This window comes from Physella acuta, unplaced genomic scaffold (assembly GCF_028476545.2).
Source record: "Physella acuta isolate Inbredline_101_S28 unplaced genomic scaffold, ASM2847654v3 ptg001146l, whole genome shotgun sequence".
Lineage (NCBI taxonomy): Eukaryota > Metazoa > Mollusca > Gastropoda > Physidae > Physella > Physella acuta.
The window spans coordinates 218442-240000 of NW_026732663.1; the positions used below are offsets into that span (position 1 = coordinate 218442).

The 21559-nt window shown below is 36.8% G+C and overlaps 3 protein-coding genes across 3 annotated transcripts in view; 2 read left to right on the forward strand and 1 right to left on the reverse strand.

Annotated features, from left to right (window-relative positions):
* Nucleotides 1–2103: 2103 nt before the first annotated feature.
* Nucleotides 2104–8070, forward strand: LOC131956379 (uncharacterized). The gene is made up of 4 exons (XM_059320773.1): nt 2104–2326; nt 6545–6700; nt 7405–7566; nt 7902–8070. Exons 1-4 carry the CDS (start codon nt 2184–2186, stop codon nt 8068–8070), a joined length of 630 nt encoding a protein of 209 aa, XP_059176756.1. The 5' UTR covers nt 2104–2183.
* Nucleotides 8071–8165: 95 nt separating this feature from the next.
* On the forward strand, nt 8166–11722 carry LOC131956380 (uncharacterized). Its single transcript, XM_059320774.1, has 2 exons — nt 8166–8173; nt 9925–11722. Exons 1-2 carry the CDS (start codon nt 8166–8168, stop codon nt 11612–11614), a joined length of 1698 nt encoding a protein of 565 aa, XP_059176757.1. The 3' UTR covers nt 11615–11722.
* Nucleotides 11723–14603: 2881 nt separating this feature from the next.
* The window catches only part of LOC131956388 (uncharacterized), an 8416-nt gene continuing 1460 nt past the window's right edge, over nt 14604–21559 (reverse strand). Inside the window, exons 2-5 of the mRNA XM_059320786.1 lie at nt 17960–18115; nt 17344–17505; nt 16806–16970; nt 14604–16390 (exon numbers count right to left, since the gene is read on the reverse strand). Coding sequence (XP_059176769.1) covers nt 14701–16390; nt 16806–16930 — 1815 coding nt within the window. The 5' untranslated portion in view covers nt 16931–16970; nt 17344–17505; nt 17960–18115 and the 3' untranslated portion in view covers nt 14604–14700. The remainder of the gene's footprint in view (nt 16391–16805; nt 16971–17343; nt 17506–17959; nt 18116–21559) is intronic.

Here is a 21559-nt window from a genome sequence, read left to right on the forward strand (position 1 = left end):
CCCCCCCACCCCATCGGAACAGATGCCTGGAAGAAACTCTGAGAGTAATAGGCCACTGCCCAGAGCGCAAGAGTTCCTAGATAAATTTCAACTGCCCCGTGTTCGTTACCAAGGCAAGCCACCTAGATGAAGGCATCCAGCTCTGGTCGGGAATGCAGAGGGGTGGACACCGTTGTGTAACACACCACTCATTAGCAAGGGCGGAACTACCATGCCAACAGCAGTGATTGTTCTACAGTAACTAACACACACCATTGCCTAGACAAAAAAAACTACATGAGCTAGTGTTAAGGAGCAAACCTTGAAAACTCTTCCAAGATTTATCACCCCCTTTTTAATAGTCTAATTTCTTCTCTTAATTATTATTAAATCAAAGTATACAAAAGCAACAGCCAATAGAGACAGATATCAAGGCCCGAAAATGGGGATGGATCGGACACACATTAAGAAAAGAAAAAGAAAACATCGCAAGGCATGCTTTGGACTGGAATCCCCAGGGAAAAAGGAGGGTGGGCCGGCCTAGGAAGACATGGAGAAGAACGGTTGAAGAAGAGGCGAAAACAGCTGGGCTCACATGAAAGGGGGCAGCCCAAAACCGAGTCCGCTGGAAATGTGTGGCTGCAGCCCTTTGCTCCCCAGGGTCCACAAAGGAATGATGATGATGATGATGATGATGATGATGATGATGATGATGATGATGATGATGATGATGATGATGATACAAAAGAAGGACACAGCTGTAAAAAAGAAGAATGTGTTCAAAATTATATAAATGCTGAAAAACACAAGAATAAAAGAATCGCGTGAAATTATAACACGTATCGAACCTCCGTGTTTAAATACTTTTTACAGGATTGACAGACTACTCTATTTTACAATTTTAGGCGGGTACAACTACAAGCGAAACTACAAATAAAAGTATTTTTTTTTAAAAAGGTAGGCCTATACATGAGATAAAAAAAAAGTTGTTAAAACACGATTATATCTCGCCCGAAATGAGCTAGAGTAAAAAAAAAATGTGTGATTTGTTGTCTCGTGATGTACTTTGCAATGAAATAGGTTTAAAATTACTAAATTAGGAAATGGTTAAAATAATTAAATTTAGTCATACAGTCTAGGGGGGGGGGGAGCGAATTTTTTTTGCGGGGTGGCCTATTTTTTTCTATTTCTAAGACTACTCTTTAATTAAGACAACACCGAGCTATTGATTTAGCAAAAAGAACAACAGTTATTGTACCTTTTTTACTTTCTCGTATATACGAAGTATAGAGAAAGTCTTGTAATCGTACAAAACAAAATCGAGATTTTTGCAAATCTCGAGGTTTTAGGACTCCCTGAGTCGGAAAAACATAGTTTTGCAATCTTATCCGTATGTCTGTGTGTATGTGTCTTTGTGTGTGTGTGAACACGATAACTTGAGTACCGTTACAGCTAGGTTGATGAAATTTTATATATAAGTATTATATCAAAAGCGTAGATCCGTGTCATCTTTTGAGCAATTTCCGATAACCGGAAGTGGAACTTTTTCTACTTTGAATTTTTCAAAAGCCTATAACTTGAGTACTATTTCAGATAGATAAATGAGATTTCACATGTAAGTAAATGATCAAATTCTCTGCCTTCTTTCAAATTTTGAGTAATTTCAGTCGGCCGGAAGTAGTGATTTACGCTATTTCCGATTTCTCAAAAAACGCATGTGAATTTATAAAGTACTAATAATATCCCGCACTATTATGCACATTTTATTTGGCGTTCACTTAGTGTGCAATTTTTTTTAACGAAATCCTATTCGATTATAAAAAGTTTAAGTAATTAAAAATGGATTTAAAATATTGTCTTTGTCCCTAGTTGCCACCCCCCTTAGTGTTATATTAGAATATTCGAGAAAGTTTAGGGGAGATCCCTCCTTGTTTTTTTTTTTAAATCTAAATCTGCTGCAATGAATGTAGGTGTCAAGGCTTTTATTGTTTTTAAACGTAGTTTAATGCACCCCAGTGATAGTTTTACTGTCGACATGTACCGGATGTTTTTGTGTAGGGGAGCGAACGTTCAATAAAATCATTCGAGTTTTATGTAACTTGTCTCCGCAATAAATGCTACCCAGTTTTCATGTGAGAGAGGAGGTGGGTTATTTCAAAAAGTGCGAAACGAAACACGGAACACAATCAGATGTAGTCACAACCATGTCGGCTTTCAGAATCAGGTCTATTTTTGTGATCTTGACGCCTGTTTGTGTGTTTTTACTTTACTGCTTCAGCTTCAAGTTTTATCCCGATCAGAGCAAGTTCATTGCCCACACGTTCAAACATGCAATCAGCAATGAAATGTAAGAATTTTCTTTTACAACTATGCTATTTTTTTAGCGCAATTTCCATTCTGGAGAATTGCGTTTATTAACCCGTCATTTCTGGATGTATGAATGGTTGTGTGTCCGCAGCTTTAAGTCGTATCTCCTCCTCAACGAAGCAATATCGAGGACTAGTTCCAAAAGCAAATATGTTAAGCAAGTTACGAGGATGAACATAGGCCAAAAAATTCCGGGTTCCTTTCACGGATTTCCCGGAAAAGCCAAAAAACCTCGAATAAATGCAGTTTTTGGCCCATATCTCGGCAACCAGACCACTTAGCGACTTGAAACATGTACCAATCGATTTCTGCCATAATCTAAAACAATAGTGCCGAAGAAAGTTTTCAAAAATATCCTTTCGTTCGGTCACAAAAAAAAAAATTTGAATTAATTAAAATTTGGACCAAATTAGTAGGCATTTTTATCCAACCACACCACACGCGTCATCACGTTCAATAGCTGCGCCATCACGTTCAATGGCTGCGCCTTCACGTTCGGTAGCTAGGCGCGCAATGGTTTTTAGTCATGTAACTCTATTGTAAATAAAAAATGTAAAATACTGAAATTTTTTTTTAATAAAGAACGTTTTAATAACTAACCAATGGTTTTCCTAACCCTGCTCTTGATTTACGCTACGACAGAGCTATTTTTAGATAACATAAGGAAATTGCGCTTAAATTGTCACAAGACTTTTTAATTAACTTGTTTATAGAGGATAGCGTGGTCGGATGCTAGAGCGCTCCATCATTAGTATGAACGTTTCGAGTTCGAAACTTGGTTCGGATTTTGTGACTGTAACACGTCCCTGTGTCCATTAGGGCTGAGGACTTACGTTAGGGTATGGGAGGTGAGTTGACATAGTGTTGACCACACTATCCCTTTACATGCCGGGGTCACGAAACGTGAGTTCTATCCTTGTGGATCGTAAGGGGTCGTTCATAAATGACGTCACACTCGTAGGGGGAGGGGGGTCGGTAATTTTGTGACGATGTGTGATGAGGGGGAGGGGGTTCAGATGGTGCGACGTCACACTTTTGCTTTATAGAAAAGAAATGTTAGAAAACGAATTTTAGACGTTATTTTGCGTTTTAGAAAACAGTTTTAATAAATTGTAATAGGAATTGATTAAAATACTCTATTTCGACATATTTCAGACAAGATTTTGGAAAAATATCGATGTTTTAAAAAAAATTCAACTGCAATTTTGAGGGAGGTTGTATGCTGAGGTTTGACGTCATTTTAGAGGGGGTCTGGCTTTTTGTAACGACGTGTAACGGAGGGAAAGGGGAGGGAGGTAAAAATCGTCAAAAAAAACGTGACGTCATTTATGGGTGATCCCTAAGGCCTATGTCTGAAAGGCAAACTTAACTAGGCCTACATTTTTATTTCAGATTCTTTTTTTTAAATTTAAATTGTCTTTAGATTCTATATTGTGGCTTGTTGTTAGTGAGGATTTGTTAAAATTATTTATATCTAAAAAAAACTAGCTATAAAATAAACATGTTTACTTTATAGTATGTTGAGAATAATGAAGTTATGTAATGGTGCAAGAAAAATCGGAATCGAGACGACCTATCTGCAATGTTGTAGGTATATCTGTCTATCTTTTCCCTTAAATGCTCAAGACATATGGGGACCGCCACAGAAAGATTTGTCTGCCTCGGCATTTTTTTTTCGCAGTCCCGCAAGAAGTCCCGCCCAGAGTTTCTTCTAGGCATCTCCCCGAAGAAAGTCTACCCCCCCCCCCCCGAACGAAATGAAATTTACATAGAAAATATGTACTTTTAACAATGTCCGCCCCCCCCCCCCCCATGAAAGTCTACCGCCCCCCCCCCCCCCCCTGGAAGAAACACTGGTCCCGCCTTTGTAAATTGCGTTTCTTTTGTGCTTCTCCACGTCTCCCTTGACCTTCCCGGTTTTCTTTTTTTCTTTACGCGCCTTATAGGTGCTGTTTGTCAAGTGCGTGCACAATATTTTCAGTATCGGCGAGGTAAGGTGGACAAAATTTCACAATAATGAATTAGATTTATACTTAGCTTCTCTTAGTAACTTTTGAGCGATTTCCGGTAACCGGAAATAGTAGACTACATCACTCCGTTTCAGGCTTCTTGAGTATAGTTCCAGTTAGTGGACGAAAATTTAAATGTAATATAAAACATAATACATAGGTTTCTATCAACTTAAGAACGATTTCCGGTAACGGTAAGTGGTTCTTTACTCTATTTCCGTTTTTAAATACCTTCCTAATTTGATAATTTGTATATAATATTCTCAAAAACAAGCACAATATCACGCTTCTTCGCATGTATGTGTTTTTTTTCTCGAGTGGTTTTGTCACATACTTACCTACTTTACCTAGTGTCCTTCTCTACGGGAAGTGCCATTTCAACCTTTGCTGTTATAAACAAATATACGAGACAGGTTATGGGAGCTCACTCCCGCTTTGCTAATTTAAAAAAAAACATGCCGTTGATTTGTTAATTATTTAAATTTTAAAATCCAGCTACAATAAAATATGTGCACAGCTAATCATAGAATTATCAGCAGTTATTAGCTACCTTTTCGTCAACTGGTTATGCGCCATTGGGGCCATTGACTCCGATTTCAGCCTGCTTTTGTTTTTGGAATTGCTTCCAAGAACAAACTACAAGGCAGCAGTTGTTTGATTTTGGAGTTGTCTCTCCTAGAAGAGTTGTTGTCCCCAGTTAACGAGCCCCGTTCTGCCCCTAAACTGGTCGATTAAGAGCAATTTGAAAAGTGATCCGGTTTTGTGAGGAAGTGTATCGTTAATTATCTGTAAACTTTGAAAGCAAAGTTTGAAAATATATTTTTTCTTTATAATTATCAATTGGACAATTGCAGAAGTAAAAAGATGATGTTTTGCTACAAACTAAACTCCACCCTACCCCACCCCACCATAATTTATAGCAGTGGTTTTTAACCTTGGTTCGTTCGAGCCCCTGGGATTTTGTAAGTCAGTCTCAGGGATTTTGACAGAACTATTAAAACTATTTCAGTGAATGCGCATATGAAACTGATGGGGTCCAGTGCCTCTAAAAAGGTAAAGAACCACTGATCTATGGCAAGAGCTTGTCTATCGACGTACAAGCTACAAAAGTACTCTTAAATTTATTATGTGCGACTTGTGGGCGTGTTATGGGGAAGGGGTAGGGAAAATATCTATTAAAATAGCGTGCATCGACAACCCCTACAACTCATGGTTGTTTTGTTTCATAGTTACGTAGACATATATTGACCCATATTATATTATTATTTATTATCAATGTCCATTAAGTTTTATACCATAAAACTAACACTAACCGAGGATACTATGGACAAAGCTGCAAAAATCGAATCTTTTATTTACTTGACTTGTTTGAACTTATATCACATAAAAACTAGAGAAAATTATTGCTTACAGTATGACTCAGATCAAGAATGGGAGTAAAGCGCATAATATAATTTTAATGCCCTCAACCTGTTCTCTGTCTGCACCCATAAAATGACACATCCATACATATATATATGTACTAGCCGTCCCGACCAGGCCCTGCACTGGCCTCTGTGAAAATCGTATAGGTAAAGAACTGTGGCTTGTGTGTTTATTAAGCAACATATACCCGGCATTGCTCGGGTTTAGGAAATTTATTACTGTTCCTATTAAATGTCTGTATGCAGATATGGACGTTTGAGAAAATCAAACATAACCCTAACGGTAACTCTAAACCACACCGCACCAAAAACGAAACCCAAACATAAACGCAAACACAAATGCAAACACAAACGCAAACAAAAATATAAATGCAAACCCTAACGCAAAAACAAACGCAAACACAAACGCATCTTATCTGTAGTTTACTGTACCCATTAAAACGAACGCATTGTCTGACTCGTTTGGTCAATGTCCGAAAAGATTAAAATTGACAGGGAATCTTGTTCATTGGTCGGTTACTTCGCGAACAGGTGGGGATGTACTATACACAAACACACACTCAAACGCACACTCCATGAGAGATGAGACACAGATACTACAGCAAAGAATAAAAACACCGACTGAAAAATGAATTGAAGAATAATTTTAAATTGATAGTTGATAAATATTTGAAACATGCCGACGTTGAAATATTTTTATAATTAAATTTGAGAAGTGCGTCAAAAATGTCATATTTTTGTGTTGAAAGTTTTTCGATGTTTCAGAAATAGACGTATTGTACTTGAAAGAAAGGAAAAGTTCGACAAGTGGATTGTCGTGACGTCAGTTTTCCAACCATCAAAACAGCTCAGGATCCTGGCTCAAATTCCTGGCTGGCGTTTGGTCGTTGTCGGTGATAGAAAGACCCCGTCAAACTGGAGGTAGGGAATGGTTCAATGACCTCTCTAAACTTGTTTTTTTTAAATATATTTTTCGTTGTATCTGTTTCAAGGCACATTAAAACGTTAAGTCTAACGTTTTATTTTGATACTTATGGAGGTATTTAAGAAGAATCATCGATAAAACTCCGTGGTCGGATGATAGAGCATACGACTTCTAACCCGACAATATCGAGCTCAAATTCCGGATTCTTGTCTGTAGAACGTCCCCCGAGTCTACTTAGCTCTGATGGGTAACTTAAGTGAAAAATTGGTGACTTGGCATAATGCTGACCATACTATCCTTTATGAGCCGACGGCACTGAAACTGGTGAACTCTGCACCGTAGACCGCCAGACCCAGAACAGAAATTTTTATTTAAAAAACACAAAGAAAATAGCCAGTTATAATTAGAACAACGCATTCAAATCATTCATACCAGACGATGAGGTAACAATGGTAGAAATTATGTTAAAAGAAAAGCAAATTATTTCGCCCCTCTATTCGTTTATCCTCGTCACCAGCAATATCCAGCTATTCTCTGTAAATCCAACACTAGTTCTTAACCACAGTTGTCTCTCTTTACTCTATTTTATAAGAATTGTCTCTCTTTACTCTATTTTACCACAATTGTCTCTCTTTACTCTAGTTTACAAGAGTTGTCTCTCTTTACTCTAGTTTACCAGAGTTGTCTCTCTTTACTCTAGTTTACCAGGCTGTGACTACCTAAGCCTGAACACACAGAAACACCTGGGATTTTCTCTAGCTTTCCACCTGCCTTTAGGAAGTTACGCCAGGAAGAACATTGGCTACCTGTATGCGATTCTAAATGGCGCCAAGTTTATCTATGAAACTGACGATGACAACAGGTTAACGTACATAATATACTAAATTAAATGTAGACGTTTTTTTTTGTTAATATATATGTTTCAAAGCTTAACATTGAGTATGTGGCACAATCACCGTACTAAGTAGGCTCCATAGCTCTGAGAAAAGCAACGTAAAAAATATATTAATATGATAGCAAAATAATTGAATTATCTTACCTATACTTTGAAAATGAGCATTTCTTTCAGACTTTAAATTGTATAATATATTGTTAATTTATTATTATTTTTATAACAATAATTAACTATTCTCCTACAAAAATATCCGAAATCGTCCTACATCTATTAAACCTTAATCAAGGCATTTGACATTTCAGTCCGGAAGACAACCTCAATGGATTTGTTCTAACTCCTAGCATGTCTGGACTCATGTTTGTTGGGAACAATGTCTTTAATCCGTACACCCATTTTGGGCAGTCGACTCTATGGCCTAGAGGTTACCCACTCTCTCACATAGGCAAAAAACAGAATCGTCAGTACAAGTGAGATAACATATATTTTATGTTAGCACAATCACACAGTACAGAATACAAAATAAATAGTGTAGTTATATTCTATGTGTAAGAACTTAATGGTCAAACATGCTGAGGTTTGAAATATATATATATGGTGACAGGACAAATGATCTCAGGACAAATGATCTCAGACAAAATATCTCAGACAAAATATCTCACGGACAAATGATCTCAGGACAAATTATCCCAGGACAAATGATCTCAAGGACAAATGATCTCGCGGACAAAAGATACCAGGACAAAATATATCAGGACAAATGATATCATGGACAAATGATCTCAGACAAAATATCTCAGACAAAATATCTCACAGCAAAATTTTAAAAGTGTATTGGATAATTTAAGTTGATCTGAACATTTTTTTTATTGACTGCCATATGGCTTTGTTTACTATGTTTAATATTGTTTATAGGCCTATACAATAATTGTAAAAAATGTTTGCCGTATAAATTTGCCATATTGTACTAAGCATTTTAAAATTAAGATTACTTATATAGTATGCGAAGATTAAAGAATTTGTTTCGATAGACAGCGTATGTGTGCTTGACAAACATGAGACAATCCTACGTCGTGAGGTGGACGAAACTAGATCAAAGGGAATGAAATAACAAAAAAGACACACTTGGAATCAAGGTGGCCACCAGCATTGATGGCAGAGACATGCCTTATTTGAAAGACATCCGCCCTCCATGGACAATACAACTAGCACCCAAAGTCAATTGTTATGCGTCAGTCACACCTTAGTGATCAGGTGACAAATGCTTATTTAAACGACAGCGGTCATCGCGAAGCGAAGTTTGTCGTAGCGTACATGCATACAAAGCATTATTAGTGGTGATTACTCAGCTAAGGCCTCTTTCGTTACCTCGCAGATAGAGTATAGGGCATTAGTTTCTAATGAATTTCTGTTTATAAAAGCCATAAGTAGAGCAGCAGGCAAAGAGATTTGGAAATGTCAAGTAAGAACATGTAGGCTACAGCGAAAGTTCACACAATACATGATCACATAGTATTGGAAATGTGTGATCATAACGATGTACCTGCCAGCAAAGTAACCTAAACTTTATTTTTGTCTTGATGATGCAGTAAAAACAACAGTTTTAAGTTACGAACCTGAAGACCCATTCACATTTGTTTGTTAAGTTTAACAAGTTTATTTTATACCAATCAATTATTATGCGTAAAAAGAGTAAACAAAACCATATTGACAGTCAATAAAAAGAAGTCAAATCAACTACAATCATCGTACATACTATTAAAATTTAGCTGTGAGATATTTTGTCTGAGACATTTTGTCTGAGATCATTTGTCTATGATATCATATGTCCTGATATATTTTGTCCTGGTATCTTTTGTCCGTGAGATCATTTGTCCTTGAGATCATTTGTCCTGAGATCATTTGTCCTGAGATCATTTGTCCGTGAGATATTTTGTCTGAGATATTTTGTCTGAGATCATTTGTCCTGAGATCATTTGTCATGGAACCATATATATATATATATATATATATATATATATATATATATATATATATATATATATATATATATATATATATATATATATATATATATATATATAAGATGTTAGACAATTGTCTTTTAATAATTGAGGTCATTGGGCCACCTCAGTTGATTTTCTAATAATCGTTTTGCCATTCTTCTCGGTTTTCAGCAGCTCTAAGTATTTCTTTAACGTCAGCACAGTTTACTACTTTTACTACCTGAAATTGTCGTTAAAAATAAAACTTTGCAAATTTTGTTAGCTTCGTTAACTATTTACTGCTTGAGAAATGTATTAATCGTCAGCTTAATTCTCTCTGTAGAGTCGGCAGCAGATGGGACACGCCTACAATACAACAAGGTTTAGTCAACGGAGACCCAGACATGGACGCTATTTTTAGATTGTCTAGAAAACCCGAGTCAACAATCCTTAACGTGACCTTTGACCCTCTAGCCCCGCCAGTGATTTTACCCGAGGGTGTGTTCAGCCCCTTCAACTCCCAAAACACCCTGTTCCACCACGCCGCCTTCTGGGCTCTGTTTATCCCGACCACAACCACATTCCGTGTCTGCGACATCTGGCGCGGCTACTGGGCCCAGAGGCTCATGTGGGAGGTTGGAGGCAGGCTGGCATTTTTCCCGGCCAACGCCTTCCAGGAACGAAACTCACATTCGTACCTCGAGGACGCTGGGCAGGAGAAGGACATGTACTTCCACACAGAAGAACTGCTGCTGTTTCTGAGGAACTGGTCCTGTGAGGAGAGTTTCTCTTTTTTTCAGTGTGTGCTCAAGTTGACCTCAGACATGTCTGAACGTAACTTTTGGAAACACGATGACGTCAAGATGGTTAAACTTTGGTTGCAGGACCTACAGTCTATTGGCTACCCCGAACCTACGCGTGTACAATTTAGTCTGACTCTGTCAAATGACGACCGTGGTTCGCCTTACAAAACAGAAGAGCGTAGTTTTTTCACTCAGCATGCGGGAGAAAATGAATCCGCCTTAAATAACGTTCTATATTCACCATTAGAACAGCCTGCGCCAACATTTAATCTAGATTCAACTAATAAAAACAGGTTCATATTGAAAGTGGATAAAATCTTGTCAATGTGCGAAGATTTGAAGAATATTTCTCTGAATAAAGCGTTTTTAGGCGAAACAAAAAACGCATCATTTTTCTCTGATATCCTGCTGATCATAGTTTTCAACTTTCCCCACTACAGCAATGTCAAACATCTCGACGCTATCCACAGTCTTTTATTTCCATACATCGTGTACTGTGGGGATAACCAAACCAAGTTCCAACAGGAGTCGGGAGATTTGGGCAGAACTTTAACTTTTATCGAGGTCGCAGTTAACAGTGGCTACGATGGCTACATGTGTGCTGTCAAGGCTATGGAGATGGGGTACAAGGTCAAAGGTTATTTAATAGCTGGTGACGATGTTCTCTTTAAACCATGGTCCCTGTTGGAGTTAAACAAATCCCATGCCGGTGTAACGTTTAACCAAGTAGGTTTATTGAATATATCAGAACCACAAAGCTCTTGGTATTGGTGGAATATGACCACAGGCAGAGATTCTTATTTAAAATCTATAGAAGATTTGAAACAATCAAACGTTCCTTCGAATGTGAAGAGTTTCGTCGAGTTTCAAAGAACCACACTCACTCACACAAAGTCTAGTGCGTTCGCGGCATGGGGAATGAGCGATTTTTATTACATCCCAACTGCCCTGAGATCATCTGCTGTTTGGTACTTCAGTAAACTCTACCAGCATCACCTATTTCTTGAAATGGCGGTACCATTCGTGATGTGTGGGTTGGAAAGTAAAGATAAAATGTTCGAACTTGCAGGGCTCAGCGTGTGGGGCGAAGAAAGAAACAAGATTGACAGCTTTTACCAAAAGATTAAGTTATATATGCACCCAGCGAAATTATCACAGACTAATATTGTTTCGGTATATTGCAAGGATTATTTTCCTGAATTTTTTCAAAAAATGTTTTCAAGCAAATAAGACGTCATTCTCGATGGTAAAAATGGTTACTGAAAAAGCATTATATGAAAAAGGAATTGTTTTTAAAATAACTAAGCTGAGAATTATCTGAAATTATGTACTAAATAAATTCAATAATTCATCTTGATTATACTGTTATTTTGCTTTAATTACAAACTTCTTTTAGTTCTATTGATAAGCTCATTACTCTAAACTCACTCCAACATAAAAGAGGTCGTCAATAAATGACGTCACACTCGTAGGGGGGAGGGGGTCCGTATTTTTGTGACGGTGTTTGATGAGGGGGAAGGGGGGGGGGGGGGGTCAGATGGTGCGATGTCCCACTTTTGCATTATAAAAAAGCAATGTTAGAAAATTGAATTTTAGCTGTTTTAGAAAACTGGTTTAATAAATTGCAATAGGAATTGATTAAAATACTCTATTTCGACAGATTTCAGACACGATTTTGGAAACATATCAATGTTTTAGGAAAAATTCATCTGCAATTTTGAGGAGGGTTGTAGGCTGAAGTGTGACGTCATTTTAGGGGGGGGGGGGCTAGCTTTTTGTGACGAGGGGAGGAGGAGGTAAAAATCGTCAAAAAAGGTCTGACGTCATGACCCCAAAGAAGAAATAAAGCTGGAGTGATCTCCCCTAAACATTCTCGAATATTCTCATTTAACACTACGGGGGATGGCAACTCGGAATATAGACATGATTTTTAATCCATTTTTAATTGCTTAAACTTTTAAAAATAAAATAGAATCTCATAGAAAAAAAAAGAATTGCGCACCATGTGAACGGTAAACAAGATCTGTATAATACTGCGGAATAATAGTACTTTATAAATTTATATTCGTTTTATTTTTTTGCGAAAGCGGAAATCGCGTAAATTACTACTTCCGGTCAACGGAAATTACTCAAAATTTGACGGAAGGCAGAGAATTTTATCTCCTTAATTACGTGTGAAATTTCATATATCTAGCAGAAACAGTACTCAGGGTATAAGCTTTTGAAAATTGAAAGTAGAATAAGTTTTACTTCCGGCTGAAAAGTTGATACAGATATAACACTTACATAAGAAAGTTCATCCACCTAGCTGTAACGGTACTCAAGTTATCATGTTCACACACATACACACACACACACAGACACACATTTGACTTAATTAGTTGCCTAATTAATTTTTATGAATAAATTAAAATTGTGTCCAAATGAGTAGGTTGTCTTACGCAACTATTCCGCACTATTATAATGGATTTTTAGTCATGCAACTCTATTGAAAATTTAAAAAATTGAAGTATTGAATTTTTTAAAATAAGAAACGTTTAATAACAAGCTTTTATGTAATAAAGCACAAAAAGTAGAAAAGAAATCATACACTACTATTTAGATAAATGTACTTTCAATCGAAACCAGGTTAAGAACCACGACTTTTTTAAAATTAGAAACACAGCCTTTATTTTGAAGACTTGGTTATATTTCAACTAGCTGCATACCCGTGCTCCCTCACGGTGAACTTTTTTAAATGTACCAACTTGGGAACAAAACTTAACACAACACAAACACAACACAAACACAACTTAAACACAACACAAACACAACACAAACACAAAAGAAAAAAACACAAAGCGAAACCAAAGCGCCTAACACGATAAACATTCTGACAGTCGCCATTGTATAAGCTTGCATTCGATACTAATTGATTCTCTTGGCTGGTTCTGACAACTTACTTTGTTCAATAAAAGAAACGTTAACTGTCAGACCGCACTGGTGACGTCGGGATTTAAAAACGGTGTGTGAATGAAGCGGCATTTGGGGGGGGGGGGGGGAGGAGGAAGTAGAAAGTGTGACGTCATACCTTTGCATATTTTTTTTTTCATTTTAAATTAATTTATCTTGGCCTACTGGGATTGTATATATTTTAGAGGGAAATTTCTAATTAAAAACAAATAGTGCAATAAAGAAAGTTGCAAGTTACATATTGTAACGACATGGAGCGGCGTCCAGCACTTGGTTGTTGTAGGATGGTGTGGTCATGCATATAATTGATTTTATAGTGTCAAACATAAGTTTATAATGGTGTCAATCGTATGATTGCTGCAGGAAGGTGTGGTCATTCACATGATTGTCTTACTGGTATTAAACAGTTGATAGTCTTATTTTTGTCGATCACATCAGTGTTGCGCAAGTGCGTTGTTTTGCATCTATTGCTCAGTCTAATAGACCTGCCAAACGCCATTTTTTGTAGTCAACCTTGCACAGACCATTAACCATTTTGTACTTTGTAGCTAAGCGGTAGTTTAAAGAAATCCTGCCCCCCCCCCCCACCATCCGCCTCTTCTAGTTGTATTTTGCAAACATGTATCGCATAAATAAGTGGTAAATAGTTCGGTTTTATACAAATGAATAGAAGAATTGATTGGGCTTTTTCCTAATGGGTTTTAATGATTGGACATATTTTGTCACAAATCATATTATTCGTAGCTATTTGCCGGAAGTACAACTGACAGGAGCCATTATGTCACAGACTATATGGGGGGGGGGGGGCGCTATAGCTGATAACTGTGTTAATGAACTTTAATCAAAAGCCCTTCAGATCAAGTTGATGTGATGCGATTTTGTTGAAAGGGGCTGTTTTAACACATACTGCAAAGACGCAGCTTAAAATTGTACTTAAATTTTGCCTTTTTTTTAAAAGTTCTTTTCCAAAAGTAAAAAATGTAATATGTTAACCGTTTAAAATCAATGTATTTAAAAAGAAATTGTAACTAAAGATTTAGCAAATTTCAAATCTAGATAGAAGAATTAATTTGGAAAAATACAAACACACATTAACAAGCACACAAACACACACAAACACATACACACACACACACACACACACACACACATATATATATATATATATATATATATATATATATATATATATATATATATATATATATATATATATATATATATATGAGAGTATAAATGTTTTGGATAAAGGAAAAGCTGAGTTTTTTTTCTAGTTCTGTCACTGCTCTGTACACGGCCTGGTCATCAAAAAGTGATATAATGTTCCTTTCGTCCACTTACTGAGGGGTCATATTGTTTGACAACTACTTAATGCCAAACATCTTCTCAAGTAATTCAGGAAAATAATCCTTGCAATATCCTGAAACAATCTTAGTCTGAGATAACTTCGCTGGGTGTATATATAATTTAATCTTTTGGTAAAAGCTGTCAATCTTGTTTCTTTCTTCGCCCCACACGCTGAGCCCTGCAATTTCGAACATTTTATCTTTACTTTCCAACCCACACATCACGAATGGTACCGCCATTTCAAGAAATAGATGATGCTGGTAGAGTTTACTGAAGTACCAAACAGCAGAGGATCTCAGGGCAGTTGGGATGTAATAAAAATCGCTCATTCCAAATGGCGCGAAAGCACTAGACTTTGTGTGAGTGAGTGTGGTTCTTTGAAACTCGCTGTAATTCTTCACGTCCGAAGGAAAAATTGAGTTTTTCAAATCTTCTACCGATTTTAAATAAGAATCTCTCCCTATGTTCATATTCCACCAAGACCAAGCGTTTTTTGGTTCTGATATATTCAATAAGCCTACTTGGTTAAACGTTACACCTCCATGGGATTTGTTTAACTCCAACAGGGACCAGGGTTTAAAGAGAACGTCGTCACCAGCTATTAAATAACCTTTGACCTTGTACCCCATCTGCATAGCCTTGACAGCACACATGTAGCCGTCATAGCCTCTGTTAACTGCGACCTCGATAAAAGTTAAAGTTCTGCCCAGATCTCCCGACTCCTGTTGGAAGTTGGTTTGGTTATCCCCGCAGTACACGATGTATGGAAATAAAAGACTGTGGATAGTGTCTAGATGTTTGACATTGCTGTAGTGGGGAAAGTTGAAAACTATGATAAGCAGGATATCAGAGAAAAATGTCGCGTTTTTTGTTTCACCTAAATACGATTTGGTCAGAGAAATATTCTTTAAATCTCCGCACATTGACAGTACTTTATCAACTTTCAATATGAACCTGTTTTTATTAGTTGAATCTAGATTAAATGTTGGCGCAGGCTGTTCTAATGGTGAATATAGAACGTTATTTAAGGCGGATTCATTTTCTCCCGCATGCTGAGTGAAAAAACTACGCTCTTCTGTTTTGTAAGGCGAACCACGGTCGTCATTTGACAGAGTCAGACTAAATTGTACACGCGTAGGTTCGGGGTAGCCAATAGACTGTAGGTCCTGCAACCAAAGTTTAACCATCTTGACGTCATCGTGTTTCCAAAAGTTACGTTCAGACATGTCTGAGGTCAACTTGAGCACACACTGAAAAAAAGAGAAACTCTCCTCACAGGACCAGTTCCTCAGAAACAGCAGCAGTTCTTCTGTGTGGAAGTACATGTCCTTCTCCTGCCCAGCGTCCGCGAGGTACGAATGTGAGTTTCGTTCCTGGAAGGCGTTGGCCGGGAAAAATGCCAGCCTGCCTCCAACCTCCCACATGAGCCTCTGGGCCCAGTAGCCGCGCCAGATGTCGCAGACACGGAATGTGGTTGTGGTCGGGATAAACAGAGCCCAGAAGGCGGCGTGGTGGAACAGGGTGTTTTGTGAGTTGAAGGGGCTAAACACACCCTCGGGTAAAATCACTGGTGGGGCTAGAGGGTCAAAGGTCACGTTAAGGATGGTTGACTCGGGTTTTCTAGACAATCTAAAAATAGCGTCCATGTCTGGGTCTCCGTTGACTAAACCTTGTTGTATTGTGGGCGTGTCCCATCTGCTGCCGAATCTACAGAGGGAATTAAGCTGACGATTAATACATTTCTCAAGAAGTTATCAGTTAACAAATCTTACAAAATTTCCAAAGTTTTATTTTTAACGACAATTTCAGGTAGTAAAAGAAATGGACTTGGCTGCCACTTGCAGAAATACTTAGAGCTGCTAAAAACTGAGAAGAATGGCAAAACGATTATTAGAAAATCAACTGAGGTGCCCCAATGACCTCAATTATTAAAATACAATTGACTAACATCTTATATATATATATATATATATATATATATATATATATATATATATATATATATATTTGAAACCTCAGTATATTTGACCATTAAGTTGTTATTATACATCAAATATAACTACACTATTTATTTTGTATTCTTTACTGTGTGATTGTGCAAAAAAAATATTTGTTATCTCACTTGTACTGACGATTCTGTTTTTTGCCTATGTGAGAGAGTGGGTAACCTCTAGGCCATAGAGTCGACTGGCCAAAATGGGTGTACGGGTTAAAGACATTGTTCCCAGCAAACATGAGTCCAGACATGCTAGGAGTTAGAACAAATCCTTCTAGGTTGTCTTCTGGCCTGAAATGACACACGCCGTTTGTTATATCATTAAATGATGTCAAGCTTACAATACCATTTCGACTTTATTTACTTTACTTAAAATATAATTATTTTTAGAAATGCAAAACATAGACAGCGTTTAACAGTAAACATTTTTTTCAATTAAAAAAAAACAATCATAATAATGGACTTTTAAATACATTTTAAAATAAATAGATTAAAATAAGTTAACATTGGTAAAAATATATCGGCCGCTCATAAAATCTCTTCCTCATTTTAGGTGCTAATTATTTTCAAATAGAGCAAGATTGTTTTATTAAATTTTATTTTCTTTGCTTTTAAAAGTTTACAATTATAAAAAAATTTAGATTATTTTTTTATTTAACGTCACCTGTTATCATCATCAGTTTCATAGATAAACTTGGCGCCGTTTAGTATCGCATACAAGTAACCAATGTTCTTTCTGGCGTAGCTTCCAAAAGTCAGGTGGTCAGTTAGAGAAAATCCCAGGTGTTTCTGTGTGTCCAGACTTAGATAGTCACAACCTGGTAAACTAGAGTAAAGAGAGAAAAAGTCTGGGAAACTAGAGCAAAGAGAGACAACTTTTGTAAACTAGGGCGAATAGAGACAAGTCTGGTAAACTAGAGTAAAGAGAGACAACTCTGGTAAAATAGAGTAAAGAGAGACAACTCTGGTAAACAAGAATAAAGAAAGACAAGCACGATAAAAACTCTTTTAAAAACTAGAACGAGAATACAACTGTGCAAAAAAAATTGTACTAAGAAAAAACTGTTGATCGTGATATCTAGAAAACAGAAAGACAAATAAGAAAACTAATTACAACTATATTTTCTGTAAATTTACATGTCATTTTCCAAAACAATCGAGTTCTAATACATTTTTTTTTAATTGTTTCAATATTTAATTATGTTACATGTTAACACTGTTTTTATGCTTTCAGTCTACTGCATCATAGGTGGAACTAAACAGTTAAGACAATTTCTCACCTCCAGTTTGACGGGGTCTTTCTATCACCGACAACGACCAAACGCCAGCCAGGAATTTGAGCCAGTATCCTGAGCTGTTTTGATGGTTGGAAAACTGACGTCACGATAATCCATTTGTCGAACCTTTCTTTTCTATCAAGTACAATACGTCCATTTCTGAAACATCGAAAGAATTTCAACACAAAAATATGAGATTTTTGACGCACTTCTCAAATTTAATTATAAAAATATTTAAACGTTGGCATGTTTCAAATATTTATCAACTATCAATTTAAAATTATTCTTCAATTCATTTTTCAGTTGGTGTTTTTATTCTTTGCTGTACAGCATCAGTGTATCACCTCTCATGGAGTGTGCGTTTGAGTGTGTGTGTTTGTGTATAGAACACCCCCACCTGTTCGCGAAGTGGCCGACCAATGAACAAGATTCTCTGTCAATTTTAATCTGTTTTGATGGTTGGAAAACTGACGTCACGACAATCCATTTGTCGAACTTTTCCTTTCTATGAAATAAGTTTGTTTATTTTATACTAGCTATAAAAAATTTCTTTAGACTATCCGGAATCGGTCTGAAAAAAATGCTTTTTCTTTTTCGTACAAGGAATATAATGGGAGTATTGTAATTGTTCAAGATTTCGAATTAGAGACTGACAAATCTTAAATTTTTAAAACCATAGGAGAAAAAAAATTTAACCATAGTGTATGTGTGTGCGTTCGTATTGCGTGTGAGCGTATGCATATGAATGTGCACGTGTGTGTGTGTGTGTATTTTACTTCTACTATGCAGAAGTAGTACGTCATTGTTTTATCGGTTTCTAAATAACCGACAATTTAAGTACAGTTTCAGTAAAATAGACGAATATATTAGTATTAGCAACCTGACAACTTTTAAGCGATGTCCGATAACCGGAAATGAAACTTTACTATTTTTTCGATTTCTCAACAACCTCCAGAAATTCCATAACAATCATTTATTCAAATATAACAATCCGCCACTCGATTCGATTAAGGAAATTATCATTAGATGTCACCCCGCTCGTATGGTGTCATTCCGTCAGTTCTCTAAGCTATATATTTGCATGTGCTTGTTGCACGCAAATTATATTGTGCTCATCACCGCGCGTTGCCGCGGTCTTAAAGGAAAGTCTGACGGCAAGTCACATGATAGTCCGGGGCAAAGGTTATCCATATTCTATCGCACTCTTTAAAACGAACATATGCGCCTTAGCACTCACGGAAAAGCTCGGGGAGTCAAATAGTACAATGCGCCGGAGGACGAGTCTGATTGTTGACCATCGTGTCTTTAGTGTATAGCCTTTTTTAAAACGAACGTGGGCGCCATAATTCTCAAAGGGACGCCCGGGGAGCTTCGGGTCACGCCTTTTGAATTTTTAACGCTTATTATATGCCAGATTAACGGATACTAAGTGTTCCCAAACTTTTTCGAGTGGCGACCCCCTTTTATAAAAAGTAAGTGACCCGCGACCCCAATAAAATTGAAAAGCCGAATTTAGTATGGAAATTAATAAGCACTAAAATAAGATTTTCTATGAGACTTTCAATATGAACTACTCTTGATAACTGTTTCAATACGATGAGTAAAATTGCATGCTATTTACTAAACATTCGCGGTTAAGTTATTGTTAACGCCAACCTATGTCATTATCAACATTCAATTTATTTCTTAATTTTTTTTTAATCGGAGAGTAGCTAAGTGTTGAAAGGCTATTCTCGAAAGTCAATCAATTTTACGTTTGGGTATGAATGGTGAATACTACACCAAAATTGTGTGAACAGTTTTTCATCTTAGGCGGAATCATTCTGCAAATCAAAAAATTCATCTTGTAATTCATCGGGAATGCTGGCAACATCAATGGAAGTAGAGAATGGGTAATGCGTCAATGCAGATTCTTCTTCTTTCAGCTCAGAGAAATAGCGCCGCAGTTCGTTTTCAAGAGATTCAAGATGCCCAGAAATCGCTTCTTTCAAAATTTTAATTATCTCACAATCAGATTCATCTACCACACTGCAGAGTTTCTCAAATGTACAACATTTCCAAGATTTATTTTCTTCGCCAATTTTGCAGCTTTGATAAAAATGCCCCGAGATTATCATGGAAAGTAATAATCCTCGTTCATTTTCCCTGAAGCTTCAGGTTAAGCTTACGTTGATGTTCGAATATATCTGCTAGGTATGATACTCTCTCCAACCACTCTATGTCGTTTTAAGTATATCAAAAGGTCTTGTTTCCTTTGCACTTGCAAGAACAATTTGATTTCAGATTGCAATTCGAATCACGATTCACAACAATTCATTTGACAGCCAGCGTACTGTAGTGTACAAAAGCAGAACCTCGTGATCTATATTAATGTCTTTGCTCCAGATTAAATATAATGTACGCCTGTTACTAGCAATGGAGTCTTGATGACGAGGGCGTACTGGTAAATCACGCAGTGGTTAGGGAGCTAAATCGTTTCTGTTTTTTGAATGTCCGATTTTGACCTAAACCTAGATAACGCACCATCCGTACAAACCCCCACAGCTGTTTAACCAACTTTAATCAAGTCTCTGACGTACGTTTGCAACTAGCTTCATGCCGACGAAAGAACACGATATCGTTTTTGGTGTGTTCCGAATGACTCGTCTCAAATGACGTTTTAGTTTTGAAGATTTTATAAACGCGTGACTGAGAACAACTTTGCACAGTAGGCATACGCTTTGCTTCTTCTCTATTTGATATTCTTCTAAATATTTATTTTTTGTTTCTCATTACTTAGGTTTAGTATACCAGTTGGCGACCCCCCAGAAAAGCCCTTCGCGACCCCCAAGGCGGTAGCGACCCCAGGTTGGGAACCAGTGGCTTAGTTAGACACTCTGAAACTATGGGCGCCAAAGCGTGTATTGACAAAAATCACACTCTCACGGGCGCAGCCCATGAGAAATTTTATTTTAAATATTTGTAATAGTTTGATCGTCCACTTTTATAAAATCCGATCGTGAAACTTAGGAGTCGGGTGTATGTCTTTACCTCCACCGAACCCTGAGACTGACTCATCGAACCCTTGGGGTTCACTCGGACCCAGGTTAAGAACCACGAATTTATTTAATTAGAAACACAGCCTTTATTTTGAAGCCTTGGTGGTATTTCAACGAAAAAGAAATTATTTTTTGTTATATTTTTTAAAATTATTATTATTATTATTATTATTATTATTATTATTATTATTATTATTATTATTATTATTATTAATATTATTATTATTATTATTATTATTATTATTATTATTATTATTATTATTATTATTATTATTATTATTATTATTATTATTATTATTATTATTATTATTATTATTATTATTATTATTATTATTATTATTATTATTATTATTATTATTATTATTATTATTATTACTACTTTTTTTTTAAATTTGTTGGTGTATATGTTACGGTCAAAGCCCGAAGTCTGCCAATGCGCGGATTGGCCGGCCAATCCGCGCATTGGCCAATATCGCCTCCCATAGGTCGGTCGAAGTCCGAAACTTTGCTTGATTTCGGCCTTTGGCCGGCCAATCCGCAGACTGGCCTCGGTGGACCGGCCAAA

Excerpts from the sequence above, each read along its gene's own strand:
- LOC131956379 (XM_059320773.1), top strand. The coding sequence starts at position 2,184 with ATGTCGGCTTTCAGAATCAGGTCTATTTTTGTGATCTTGACGCCTGTT. Across the intron at positions 2,327-6,544 it reads CATGCAATCAGCAATGAAAT|AAATAGACGTATTGTACTTG; the intron begins GTAAGAATTTTC and ends TCGATGTTTCAG. Across the intron at positions 6,701-7,404 it reads AAGACCCCGTCAAACTGGAG|TTTACCAGGCTGTGACTACC; the intron begins GTAGGGAATGGT and ends TCTTTACTCTAG.